The 14,709-nt window shown below is 42.2% G+C and overlaps 1 protein-coding gene across 7 annotated transcripts in view; it reads left to right on the plus strand.

Moving 5' to 3' along the window:
* elavl4 (ELAV like RNA binding protein 4) overlaps nucleotides 1-14,709 on the plus strand; it is a 75,356-nt gene that overhangs the window by 20,844 nt on the left and 39,803 nt on the right. For all 7 annotated transcript variants that reach the window (XM_022743572.1, XM_022743642.1, XM_022743729.1 and 4 more), the window contains 2 exons: nucleotides 9,295-9,381; nucleotides 13,676-13,922. In XM_022743572.1, coding sequence (XP_022599293.1) covers nucleotides 9,295-9,381; nucleotides 13,676-13,922 — 334 coding nt within the window. The remainder of the gene's footprint in view (nucleotides 1-9,294; nucleotides 9,382-13,675; nucleotides 13,923-14,709) is intronic.

The following is a 14,709-nucleotide window of genomic DNA, read 5'->3' on the forward strand; positions in this document are numbered from 1 at the left end:
TGTGCCACAGCTGCAACAGTAAAACACCTTTTTAATAAAATGAATTATTGCTATCATGCAAAATATGTTTTGCATCATGCAGAATTGCATGATACTAATTTGATACACTCCCATCTACTGGTCTACTGGTGGTTAAAAATATAGCTGCTATTACAAAGTAAAGATTTGATGTGTGTGTGACATGACACGACTAAGATACATAGCTGAAGACGACAAAGTCCCTTCTCCTCACTGGAGGGAATAGGTTTTGCTATTGCTTCGGCATATTTTGTTTGAGCACATTATGTCTATCAGTATTTTGGTGGTACAGTGCTTGTATAAATATCACAAAATATTTTATTGTCTTTAAATGTCTTTTCCACTTTCCTTTAAACAAAAGCTGGATGGAAGCAGTTAATGAGCCAAAAGCCTGTTTGAATAAGAAGCTGCTGTAACAATCTCTGTCCCAATTAGCACGCTTTGGTTTTTAAATATTCCTTTTGTGTGAAGCCTAAACACACATGAAGACTCACAAAACGGTCACGTTGAAAATTTAATAGGCTTCCACAGCGATTTCCTTCATTTATTTAAAATGTTTTTTTTTCCTCTCTTTTTAAAAAGCTAGAAATCTGAGAGGCATGGCAAGGCATTCTGCTGTGAGGGGAGCAGCATTCACAAATACTAGACCTAATTCCTTTGGCAGCAGCTCAAACTGCTACAGACAGACACATAATCAGCTGGGGAGTTTTAGCGCCTCAGCCCACTAGCAAACACAGGACCGAGCCCTTGTTGTGCATCGCTGCTTTTCAGAATAAATATCCCGATGGAAAATACAGTGGGAGGAAAGAGGTATTCATGTGTATATAGCTCTTTGTTCAGTCAAAGATACAGACGGAGAGAGGAACACTGGCTTTCTTAGCTACTTTACTGCTCATTCTTTTTCTCTCCGTCGTCTTCTCTCTCTCTCTCTCTCTCCTTTCCTTTCTCCCTCTCTTTCTCTCATCCTCCACTGTACCCTGTGTGTTTTGGTATTCATACAGATGTTTGGATTTGAGTGGCAGTTTCTCCTGAGACTGTGCACAAGCGGCTGACTCGTCTCATCTGCATTTTGCATCCCAGGAAAAAAGAGAACAGAAAGCAGCGGAAAGCATCGGCAGGCAGGCAGACTGTGTATGTGTGTGTGTGTGTGTGTGTGTGTGTGTGTGTGTGTGTGTGTGTGTGTGTGTGTGTGTGTGTGTGTGAGCGAGTGTGTGTGTGTGTGTGTGTGTGTGTGTGTGTTTGCGTGCGCATGTTGCCTGTTGTTTGGCTTTGGCAGCTTAAGTGGCCCCAGTGCTGTTGCTGTGTGATGTTTAAAGGACGTTTCAAGGTCATGCTTTCGACAGGCCTCACCGCCTCTGACATATTAAACATTTATATATTTCTGTAACCAGATAAATTATAGATTGAACATGCAACTGAACATGCTACAAAATGGCACCATTGTGCTTGGTAATAGACACTTTAGGGCCTACAAACAGCCTCCCTCACATCATCCTTTAGCCTGCCTTATATCATCAATAGCAACACTAACAGAGGCAAAAAAGGCTGATCTTGCTCCGTGCGGTATACCAAGACACAGGAAAATTTCACAGCGGCAGGAGAGGGGATATGGAAGGTCCATCTGGAAAACAGTTGTGGTCAGTGACTCCTGAAGATAGGGGTATAATGCCAGAGCTGACAGACTTCATCAAAAAAACTATCTCCTCATGAATTATTAGAGAGAATGCAGGCAAGGAGGAAGATAATACCTAACTATTTCCTGTTGTCAATCAGTCGTTTGGTCTGCCTTTTATGTAGTACCTGTAAGACCAGTGATAGCCAACCAGCTAAGACTCAGTGGTAGTTAGAGGGCCACAGTTTGAGATAGTAATTCTGATAATGGAGGTGTTTGTCACAACAGGTATATGGAGTCACACAGTCAATGCATATTCCCTTCAAATGGGCAGGAAAGCCGCTCTTCCCGCACAGTATATACAGTAACTAGATGGAAAAGCAAGGAACGTGACATCCAGTGATTATTGAGACTGATTAATGTCAGCAGCAGGGATGAACAGCACCTGTCAAGTCAGAGAGGAAGGAAGGGGTAAAAAAAAAAAAAAAAAAAAAGTGGGAACAGTAGAGAGATAGATGTGTGCTATCTCATGGATGCACGGCTCTCCTGCACATGCTGTCACACTAAAACCCCATTGCAGAATTTTCTATGGCAATCAACCACCACCTTCTATATGTTGCCTCCCTGGCACATGGTACAGTATATGAGCAGAGATAGTCTCCTGTGGGCATTTTCAATTACTCTGCGCTGTATGGTGGTGGTGGGGGGGGATTAATCTGCTCGTTTGAATGCACGCCACACTTAATGGTTTAGCTGGTGTGCCACGGGGCTCGTCTGTTAGCTGTGCTGGTATACATTTAGGGTTTTGTGTCTCACTCTCCTCTCCTCCTGCTGCAGTAGGAGCCATTTCTGATTGCACCACTCTCACATCAAGTTACACTGAGATTAGATTTTCACAGAAGATTGGCTAACTATAATTTTTAAAGTCAAACTCCAAATTGATTGGGTAATGGCGAGTACAAAGCAACTTTATAGCATTTTGGAAATGACTGAAGTAGTTTAACTATTGGAATGACAGTCGATTCCAAAAAAAGAAAAAAAAAGGTTTCCAAGCACAAAGGGATCTGGTTTACATGATGATTAATGTAGCGAATTATTCAAATGACACCCGGCTTACAACTATACCAAGCACCAGAGAGGATACCTGTCGTATGAGAGAAAGAAATGAAATAATTTGATGTTTCATCATGTCACTCAGCATAGAAAGGAGGTTGTCAAGAGATTTCCTAGAGGATACATAGAAAGTTTCAGCTTGTGTCTCTATCAGCGATGTAGCAGCCTCTTCTACATCTACATGTAGTTTCGAGTTATTCATTGCCTCCATCAAACTGTTTACTCATTAAGACAGATGACGGACGGCTGTCCTTTTCCCTTGCAGCTATTTGATTATATGAGCTCCGGTTCAGAGCTGAATCAATAACCAGATTAGCTAGGCACACGCATAGACACACACGCGTACACACACTAACATACACTCAGACACGCCCTCACACAGTACCCAAGGCTGTGGAATGAATTCATGAGTACAACGGTCGGTTGGTGTCTATATGATTTAGCTCTGTGCCTTTGCTGCAAGGCTGACACACACACGCAAGCACACACACACCCACACACACACACACACACACACACACACACAAAAACACAGGCAAGCAGGCAGGCAGGCAGTGTCTGAGATGCAGCTGATGGGGGAAACAGTGATTAGATTAGGAAGAGCTCTGCCTCTGCTTAGCAGCCGGGCCAGTGTTTTTCTCTTGTCCCTTGTTCTGTGTGTTAGTGCTGTGCTGTAGGTTTTGTTCTTATCGTACACCTCCCAGCTGTTTGTAGCTTTTTAAATACCTGCTCAACAAAGCCAATATTACCACTTCCAGCTTTAAACCAGTTTTAATCAGAACTCCTACTGTGCATTATACTGAAAATTGAGTTCAATCAGAGGAGTTTACAAGTTTCTTATTTTGCTGCTCTCCTCTTTTGGCAATGTTGCTTTAGCCAGTTACCTTTTTTTTATACATACAGCAAGCATGACTGTAGGCTTGAGCAAGTAAGGAATACAGGGTTGTTTATAGTTGTTTGCAATTGCATAGCACTGCTGAATTCCTTATTTCTGGCTTGATAGATGCAGGTGTGCACTAACTGTGTAGTTCAGTGGAGTGAATCTGTGTGAATTTGTGCATGTTTGCATATGTTTGTTTATGTATGCGCTAGTGTATTTTAGTGTACTTTGCTAAAGATAGGAGCCAGCATCACTAAAATGGCCGGTTGCCTGCACAGGTGCATGGTCGCATTCACCTGCCAGCTACTTGTGGAGGTGGAGTCCTCGCTCATGACACATGGTGCTGACTCAGATGGATCAGCCTGCCTGCTCTCCTTGCCTCACTGTCTGTTTCTGCGTCCTCTATCTTCTGTCCCAGCCCAGCTAAAAGCTACTTTAGTTCGACACGGAAATGAGCACTGCACAGAAACACGAGCTATTCCCCAAACTGCAATCCAGCATAGTGCAGGTTTTTGTCATCGGAGTGCTTTAGACTCTGTTGCAGTGTCACTTATATTTATTCAGAGAACAGTCACAATGAGTAAATGTAACCAGGTTAGATCTTAACATTGTCGTGGCAAACATGATATTCATGTTATGAAAAAATGAAAACAGAGGAAAAAAAGGCCCCTATTGGGAAGGATCAACCTTTTCTGTCATGTTAAACAACAGGCGTGATGTAGGCCTACCGTAGGCTGACAGTGTGCTCTCTTTCTCTCCTTTGTTTTTACCCCTTAACTCTTATTATCAATGTGTCTTTCATGCTTAGCAACCACAGAAACATGGCTAATACTTCCTGAATAGGCCCTACATGATAGATATATATCAACTCCGCTAAAACCTTTAAGCACACTAATGACATTTAATTAAGGATGGGATCCCATGTAGGGGATGAGACGATGATTTAGCCTCTTTAATCCACCAAAATGTCCTAGCTAAGGGCCTCAACAGTGATCACTCCCATCCATCACACCCAGGGATTACAGCAGGACAGACAGCGATGCACAGCAGAGACATCTTGCTGATTTGACTGAGCTGGAGGCTGAGGTGCTGGCTGCAGCAGCTAGAACTGGAACAAAGGCTGGCATGCTGTTGATGGGGATTTGATGCTGTTCAAGGGAAGACTGCTGTTGGGATGATGGCACTGCATTGATTTGCAGCTGAGGATTGGATGGAGAAATAGGGGTCAGGGGCATTAAGCCAGGGACTGTTCCTGGCACAGGAGTGAAACTAGGGGAACCGTGATGAGGACCTGAGAGGCCAGGCCAGGGCTGGGGCTGAGGGACAGGGACTTGGGCTGACAGGCAAGGCCAGGCCTTCAATTCCAAGGCCTAGTCCCCGTGCTCCAGGCTTCAGCCAAACAGCTAGGCAGGTGTCCAGCTGATCTCACACCCCCACAAGGGAGGAACTGCAGAGCACCAGTCACTAGAGCTGCACAAATTGAAGTGTCATCTCCAGAGTCAAGATGCTCACCAATTTTCTGCATGCGTTGGTGCAGAGTTGGGATTCAGCCAGTGGACAAATGGCTCCAGTTCCGCCTACAGTTTGGCTGAGCAAAGGAGACTGTGGTGTGTGTGTCTGTCTGTGTGTATTTTGTCTGCCTGTGTGAGAGAGAAAGTGACTATGTATGTGCGGAGCACTGCAGGTCCTCAGTGTCATTGTCCTTGAATGATGCAGCAATGCAGCATGAAGTAGTTTTAGGGACAAGTTTTCAGAGAAATAATAATTAAGCCAAATCGGAATAAAGTAGAACAAGTTACATCACGTCAGTTGTGAACATTTAACTGCAAAATTTGGCAAAGCCTTTGTTGTGTCAGACTCCACAACCTTCAGAAACAAGTGAAACTAAACATCAGTGGTTTAATATTTGAAAATAAGAACAAACTCATCCTTTAATTGTCTGAAATATAAATCTTGATATTATTATATAGATTTTGTCTGATATACCCTACGGCAGTTGGCCGTATCCTGTCATCTCCGGACCTCTGACCTCACACAAGTGTATGCCGATTAGCCAAGGGCCACAAGGAAGTGTGTGGGAAAGCTGCATCGATCTCACTGAAGACTGAAACATCACAAAAGCGAAAGAAGAGAAGGGAAAAAAAGTCAAGCCAAAGTTAAATGAAAAATTGCTTACATACACGTCTTGCCCCGTCTGGAACATTTATTATTCCGAGTCACGCAGAGAGAAAAGAGGTGGAGGAGGATAGAAGAAGAGAAGAATCCATTTGGTAAAGTAGATGCAGATCGATGAGACTGGAGGCAGGCAGGCCAGAGTGCAACAGAGGAGGGGTGTGTGTGTGTGTGTGTGTGTGTGTGTGTGTGTGTGTGTGTGTGTGTGTGTGTGTGTGTGTGTTGGTGAGTATCTGTGATGTGTCTGTGTGTGTGTGCTTGCGTGCATGAGGCGTCCCAGATTACTTTCCCTGATTGATCCGGCCCAGCATCCGTCTGACCTGCAGGACATTTCAGAGCTCGGAAGATGCTGTTGGAGGTGGAGAGATGGCGAGAGAGAGACGGCCAGGAATAAAGGGAGAGGAGAGAGAAAAATAAAAATCAATAGCGCAGAGAGCATTACAGGGAACTTGACTGGCCGAGAAGCTGAGATAGTAAAGTCGTATTAATCTCTGTGTGTCTCAGTCAGTTTGATAGGAACTCCAATTCAGTATCACTGTGGAGGACTGGGGGAGTTTTAGTCTGTGTTTCTGTGTTTAATAGTTTCTGGTGTGGTCACTTTGTGGTAGCAAGAAGGGGACATATGGCACAAATTGTCAATATATTTAAGGTATCTGCGTCTGACAATAAATTAGAAACAGGAAATGTTTTCTGTCAAATTATTTTATGTAATTTTAGTTAATCATTTAAACAAGCGAAATCATGTTTAAAAAAGAAAGAAAGATGTATAGTACATAAGGAAATCACAAATAATATCAAGAGAGCAAGATGGTGAGGCGAAGTCTAACAAGTCAGATGGTTGCATGCTGTCTCCATTTTGTAGCTGCCAGGCAGTGTGTCTATCAGTGGAGAGATCCTGCAGCATACTGTCTACTCCGCAGTCTCTTCAGCCTCCATCTATCCTGACCAAGTCAGGGTAAATTGATTGTCTAAGCTCTGTAAGAGAAGGGGGAGGGAAACTTGCGCCAGGACAGCAATAAAAAGTGGTGGTTTTATGGTGTAAAAGCAGCAGAGGAGTGACTAAGGTGAAAAGGACAGGAGAGGAAGACAAAACCTCATTGGTCATCTAAATTTCAGCTCGTACCGTAAGTGGCTTGGGCTGGGAAGACGGAGAGACGGATAGTCTTTGTGCAAAGTCTGGAAAAACGCCTCATAAAATGGAATCATGTACAGTAAATCTAAAAGAAAGCTGTCTGCGCCTTTGGTTTTTTCAACTGTTTGAGGAAAACAAATGTACACTCCCCTTCCTTGCTGTAGGCGGATAAGGCTCGTCCTATTTGACTGCAGTACCCAGACACCACTGGCCCAGAGCTCAAGGAGACAGGAAGCACTTTTGTGGCATCAAATATTAATGGCGTTATAGAGTGTATTGATTATATAATACGTTTTCCCAGCATCTGAGCACCAACTGAAATGTATTCCCTGAATAATTGAAAATGTATCCATGAGCGGTTTTTCATCTCAATGGTTGGTGAATGTAATTGCATTGCACCCTTATTCCAGTGTTATTTGAGATTTTATCAGAAGACGCACATGTGTGTGTTCATGTGATAACTGCAAGGACAGCGAGAATATGAAGAAAGATGAAATTGTGTGTGCGTGCATGCGTGTGTGTGTGTGTGTTGCGCCTGAGACTGTTTGTTTTATCGAATGGTTGAGCATTGAATATTGAGCACTGAGTAGTGTTTTGAAAATGGGATGCAGAAGCTTAAACGCACTTCTAAGAAATGTAATATTCCTTTCTGCCGACATTTGCACTATACACTAGCTGTTGAAATGGAGACTCATATACATCTGCTTGCTGCTTCTTACATTTCTATCACCACATTTGCTACAATAACACTGCCCTGTCTGCTTGCTGCGGCACACCATCCACTTCCGCACCGACATAGTATGTAAAATGATGGCTTTGCCGGATGGGTGAAAAATGCTTTTGATGTTTCACCTCTGCCTAACATTTCCTTTTTTCAGGGTAGCTTTTCAACTTTATATTTAATGGATTGGAAAAGTCATTTTAACATGCAGGCTATACACTATGTTGTCCTCTACCCTCTTGATGAGATAAATGTTGGTTCACTATACTGTATGTGGTGGCTTTAAACTGTAACTAGCATGGGCACCTTAGCCCTGGGGGTGTAGCTATCCCTGGCACTGTCCACTCTTGGCTTTTTCAAATGGTTATAAATACACCTCACTAGCTTTGGCACATTTACATGAGGTTGACCTATCACAGCTAAAACCTTGAAAATGTTAATATGCAGTAGATATAAAATTTAAACAAAAAAAAAAATGTAAATGCTTCTCACCAATTTGTCCCAGTTAGATTTACACAATAGAGAGTGTTTTCATATTTTACACAACCATTATTCAACAGTAACCCTTTTGTCTACACCAGACTAAAACAAAGGTGGCTCTCAACTTCCTATTTCTATATGATCGTCCCAAAAATATCCACTATTACCTTCCACCGAGTACAAACAATATTCCTCATCCTTCCTCATCTTTTCTACCATGACCTCTCTGCCCCCCTGTATCTTCTTTTTCCCTTTCAAGCTGACAGTTCACTCTCATTTAGACCTCCATTATGCATTCCTGCCTAAGTTTACAAGACACATTGACAACAGAACATGTACAGACTCTCTTTCCTCCCCCACCTCTGTCTCTCCTTTTCTTTGAAGTATTGGAAGTGTCTTCCCCATTACTCAGCCCTTGCCTTTTCTCCCTCCTCCCATCTGATCCCTCACTCCCTCTCTTCATCTCTCTGAAGGAGTAAATGAAGGCAGAGGTCATCCCTCCTCTCTTCCTCCTCTCCTGCTAAATTGGCTGCTTGTAGTATCCGTGGATAGCTGTAGGCATATAAGCCCCCTGCGCTGGAGAGCTAGTGAACAGACTTCCTGCTCATTTGTGGCATTTCTGTCTCTTCAACCACAGGCTTGTTTACCCACAGAGAGCAAGAGGGAAACCCTCATTATAAACTCTGCCAAGGTCATTGCAGTCACCACACCAATCTGTTGCTTTCAACACACACATGCATTTTTATTCAATCCGCTATGAAGGTACTCAGATATTAAAATAGACTGGAAAAAAAAACTGAAGAAATAATATCTTTACCCCAATTTCTGTCTTTAAGCCGTTTCAAGGAGAAATATTCTGACAATTTGAGCCACACAGTTTTCCAAAGCTTAACCATCCCAATTTATTTTTGTTCTCAATGACAAACCAATCATGTCAACCAGTCATAATTTCCAGAAACAAAGAATTCCTGAGCCACCTGTCTTTGTTTTAGTTTGACTGGTGGAATGACTGTAAAGGTGTAACTGTATTTTTCTAGTGAGCCGCCATTTTCCCCAACTCCCCCCTTCCACTCCCTAAATCCCACTACAACCCTAACCTTGCAAAGTGAGTGTATGATGTTGACGGTGGGATGTGCGTCCCTCCCTCCCTGTGCTCCGCTCCATAGGGGTCGACAGAGACACAGTGGCGTCAGGCAGAGCTCCCACAGCTCCAGGGCTGGGCAGAGAAGGGATTGCTGACACAGCCAAAGATGGTAAGGAGACTACTGCTGCCAAATGGATGGCCCAGCCATTTTACACACCCATGAAGTAATATGATCTGATATTGTACTGTGTTTACATAAATAAGCACTGGTGGTGATGCTGCTGACTGAGACAGTTGGAACTGGAGCAGAGAATCATGGATGGGGCAATAGACGGAGGGGAGGAGGGGGGACTGGGGTTGCAAAGGTAGAGGAAGTTGTGCGGAGATGAGCAATATTCAGCTGCTGATATGTTCAACCTTTGTATATGCTTTTGAGGAAGTCAATAAATAATGTTGCACTCTTCTGTTTAGTATTTTCTCATTTTATATGTATGTATTGATGTTTTAGTATTTAAAATACATCCGTTATAAATCAATCATGCCATTTAGCCTTCATTAAGCAGCTGTGGGCATTTCTAATGGACCTCGACCTCCCTGCAGGCACAGCCAGACTCAAGTTGCTCACTGCTTTCCTGCTTCTAATTTCTCTTTCTCTACCTTATGGAGCACTCAAGTACCCTCTAAAATTTTTGAAGTAATAGGTTTCTCCCATCGACTTTGCTTTGTAGCAACTCTAGCTTCAGCATTTTTTTTTTTTGACTCAGGCCAAATTGATTCATCATTCTTAAGATGCCACTTTCAAGAATGACCTCTGAGTGTCTTTCAGCTTATAACAGCAACCATTTAGTCTGAATTCTATTAAACACCCTCTCACACATTTGTATCCTAACTTTCCCCACAACTGCACACGGTCTACATGTATTACTCTTAGCTAGAAGCCCAGCGTTGGCGCTGCATCCTACACAAGTAGCATTTTAACTTGTAAGTAGAAGAAGCTGCATCTTGAGGCTGGGAGCCAGCGAGGGCTGTGTGTTGTACCCAGTCAGCAGGACATGCAGTGAGTTCTGTCCACAGCACTAGGCTCCACAGTGGGAGAGCAGGGACAGCTAGAGTGCTCACAACCAACATGAAGTGGACTGCTGAGCAGCTCAAGTGCTGGTGGGCACGGACAAGGAGAGGAATATAATTGGCCACCGGGACTCGGCAGGTCCCTGTTAATTAGAGGCAGCCATTTTGGTGTAAAAACTCCTCAGAAAACGTCCCATGGAGTTGAAAGTCTCTCTGACAGAATGGAGCCCAGCAGGGAATGTAAACAGATTTAATAAGGCCCTCTCCAATCAACTCTGTTATGGCTAGATACTATTCTCTCATTTCACTCGGCTCTCTCTTTCTCTCGCTGCCCCTCTGTCTTTCTCGGTTTGTCTCTGTGTCTATGTTGTGGTAGTGGTGAGTGATTAGGGAAGGATACTGTCAAAAGAACAATTTGCATGCAGCTCTCATCTTGAGAGCTTTTAGACATCTCCCTGTCTGTTTGTTTTCTGCTGTAGGATTGGCCCATTGTTCTCTGTGTGTGTGTGTGTGTGAGTATGTGCTCTTACACTCACTACAAATTTCACAGTGTGATTGCATGGAAGTGCGTGTGCGTGTGTGTGTGCGTGTGTGTGTAAAATGAGAGGATGGAAGCCGATTCAAGACATTTTGTTGGTGCTGCTCCTAAACAAATAGATGGAGGAAAAGAAGAACACTGAATAATAAGAAATACAGCCTCATTTTAAAGGTCTTCTGAGGGCAGAGGTTAACTAAGAGGTAAACTTAACAATTTAGTAATAGAATAGTTCTCTAACCAATCTCACTGTGTGTCTCTCTTAAATTAAATCGAAGGCAACTGGACTTGTATTTGTCTGTGGAAGACGTTTCGCCTCTTATCCAAGCGGCTTCATCAGTGATGAAGACCACTGATGAAGCCGCTTGGATAAGAGGCGAAACGTCTTCCACAGACAAATACAAGTCCAGTTGCCTTCGATTTAATTTAAGAGAGAGATTACTATGACCTGGACGAATGAGAACATTCACAGACATCTCACTGTGTGGAAATAAATTGTGCAGCATCACACTGATTTCATGTAGATATCAGTAATCTTTAACCCTGAATAATAGTTACTATTGTGAATAATTATACACATTACACATTATGATTTTATTAAATATTACCATATTCATCTAAGTATTACCACATTTGTAGTAGTTGTTTGGCAGTATCTCTTTGAATTCTGTTTCATTTATCACTTCACGTAGGTAACAGATAAAAGTGAAGTGATTAAAGCCAAGAAGTACACACATTGTAAACGTCTAAAATGGTTTTGAAAACTATTTCTGGACAAACTGGGAAATTTTTAAATTCTGCTTTGAGATATATTATTAGAACACAGGTCCAGTCTTTTGATAATCCAGAAATAGAGTGAAACACGACTCATGTGCCGCTTTCTCCTTTGCTAAAACCAGCCCTGCTTCCAAGTGCAGCCTGTCTGCGTGTACTTTAGAATAGTTAAAAATAGACCGAAAGAGCTGAATGGTTGAACAGGGGGAAAGGGAGAGATCTGAGTGATGACTTTAAAAATTTGATTGAATCAGATGAAAGTATATTTGCATCTTAATTTGGATTTCAGCATGTTAGATCATTACAGTGCTCGTACAGCAACATCATGGGAGCTGCTCAAACGGGCATGGACATGGACAGACATTTTGCCAGGGACTTGCTATAGTTTATCATGGCTGTTTATGCAGAATCAGAAACACAGCTGGTGCTAACACTAAGACGTATAAATAGGGATCTAAAATCAGGGCAACATAATAAACCATGTTAACAAACATTATGACAACAGTCATTTTACAGTCGCCTGGCCAGTCAGGCATGATGCTCTCTATGCCTTTATAACAGCACCTCCAACTTCGTTCTTCTGTTTTTATCTTTTCCACCATTTAGTGATTAGATTAGTTGTGTCTACTCTTTCCATTTTACCCCCTCATACACACAAGCAGGCAACAAAAGCCATTCATTTGCTAAAACACATGTTTTTTATGCAAATGTATGAATAATTTCACCTCGCACGGTGCTTTTGTTGGAGAATAATGTTCGCTCTGAATAAGCATTGTATTAAATATGTAACAGAGTGCTGTGGTAGAAAAGCAAAGTGCAACCTACGTCCCTCCTCCTCCGACTTCTGACTTTCACTCCTCACCTTTTTTTTTCTTTTTCTTTTACTGTGTTTTCTCTCACTTACAGCAAGCTCACAGTTCCTTTTTGAACACTTTGATCCTGAGATGCTCTGCAAAACCAGATATGAAAATGCAAACTTCTCTCTGTCAGAGCAGCAGCATCAGCCATCAGATAGCTAGTTGAAGGGCTGCCCCTGTTGCTGTCCCCTCCCACAAACCTCAGCAGCTATCAGAAGTATTTAGTGTCTTCAGCAGCATTTAGCCGTTTACCCTCTGTGTGTCTACTGTTACTTGTATTTCTCAGTGTTTAGAGATGTGGCATGTATTGTGTACAGTGTGTTCACTATATGTTTAGTCTGTTTTTCCATATTAGGCTTTAGCAATTTTTTGATTAAATGTTGCTGATGAATGACATTGGGATAAAAGAAATAATTTATTTTCTACGTATTAAATAATTTGATGACAGCATAACTGTTCACAGATGTAAGCCTTCCTTCACTGAACACTGTTCTTCCTAAAAAAATACTTTTCAGCTATTTCAGCACAATATATTTGTATCTGCATTCATTCAGAAAAATTAAAGATAACGTAAACATAAAGAATTATTGAAATACCTGAAAAATCAAGGTAAATCCAGCCTTGATGTAAAGCAGTCCTGCTCACTGATTTGCAACATTGGCCAAAAGTGACCTAATACATCCAAGATCTCAAAATCTGACAAATCTAGCAAAAACTCTTGATGGTTGACAAATTTTCACACAATGTCTCTCACCATATATTTTCATATCACCCAAACCTACAATGAAAAAATGTTTTGCGTAATCATATACCATCCAGAGAGAGACAATGTGAAATTTCATTGTTCTTACTCTGCTGCTATAACATTTGAATCCCTCTCAGAATGTCAAGAATTAATTGTATGGAAAATACCAAATCAGTATATATATACACAACAAACCTTTCAATTGTATTTTTTCAGTATCTGGAAACAGGCTTTTAAAGAACCTCTTCAGACTGTTGATCTGACTTAATGCAACAAAATCCATGCTTTTTAGAAAAGTAATTTTGGAAGAGTCTTGTATGCCTTGCTACATATTCAGTATTCCAAATTGCTAAACACAGTACAGAAGCCTTTTCTAATGAATGCTCTCTGCTCTTCTTCCTCCCTGCCCTTTCTTTCCACGGTTCCTCTCCTTGCCTCTCCCGCTTTCCTCCTCCTGCTGCTCCTCCTCCTCGCCCTGCTCCAGATCATCAGTAACATGGAGGCTCCAGTGACAAATGGCCCCAGCGGAGGAGGCACCACAGCCAACGGGCCGACCACCAACAGCCGCGGCTGCCCCTCGCCCATGCAGACTGGCCCGACAAACGACGACAGCAAGACCAACCTCATTGTCAACTACCTGCCCCAGAACATGACCCAGGAGGAGTTCCGCAGCCTGTTTGGTAGCATCGGCGAGATCGAGTCCTGCAAGCTTGTTCGCGACAAGATCACAGGTAAAGAATGGAAACTGTTTATATGATTGTAGTGCATTATTGCTGTTTCCCAAGATATCAACTTTTCATGAACTGAAAAAATAATCCACCTCAGCCACCATATAATTTGAGGTGTATCCAGCGGGTCTTGAAAGATATCCTAAACTCAGAGTTTATAGGATTGTCTCAACCCATACAGGAGCATGCTTTTCACTGAGGTAAAAACATGAAAATCACCAGTGAAGTCAGTAGTATAATATGTGATGATTTGGTCGTCCCCAAAGACAATTCCTCCAAAGAAAAGAAGAAAGGGAAAAGCAGAATGTGAGCTACTATACTGAGCTCCCATAGAGCAGGAAGGGATTGAGATGCTTGCTTTCTATTCTCAGTTTTAACTGGCTTGATCCTGGGGCTTTAAGACTGGACTTCCCTTTTGACTACAGCATCCTTTTGAAGCATAATACTCTACCTATACACGTAGTTATTCATTCTCAACAAACCGCAGAAGTGAAGCGTGTTTGTAATCAAAATGTTAATTTATTTAAGGCTTTTGCTTGCCTGTCAGAATCTTTTTTTCACATTTTCTTTTTTAATCTAATAACGGTAAAATGGGAAGAATAATAAAACAGGTGATAAGAGAGACAGACAGATGAAGCAGACAGCTTACGTGCCTGTTTACATACTGTTAAAAGCTTAAAGGTAGGTGTAGACACAACAGTCTGGCCATACGGTGTGTGTTGAATGTAGGCACACATGGAAAGAATTCAGTATGACATGAGTATTTCACACGTCTACACAAGCCCGTGGT

This window comes from Seriola dumerili, unplaced genomic scaffold (genome assembly GCF_002260705.1).
Source record: "Seriola dumerili isolate Sdu_G_001 unplaced genomic scaffold, Sdu_1.0 BDQW01000002.1, whole genome shotgun sequence".
In the NCBI taxonomy this organism is placed as follows: Eukaryota; Metazoa; Chordata; class Actinopteri; order Carangiformes; family Carangidae; genus Seriola; species Seriola dumerili.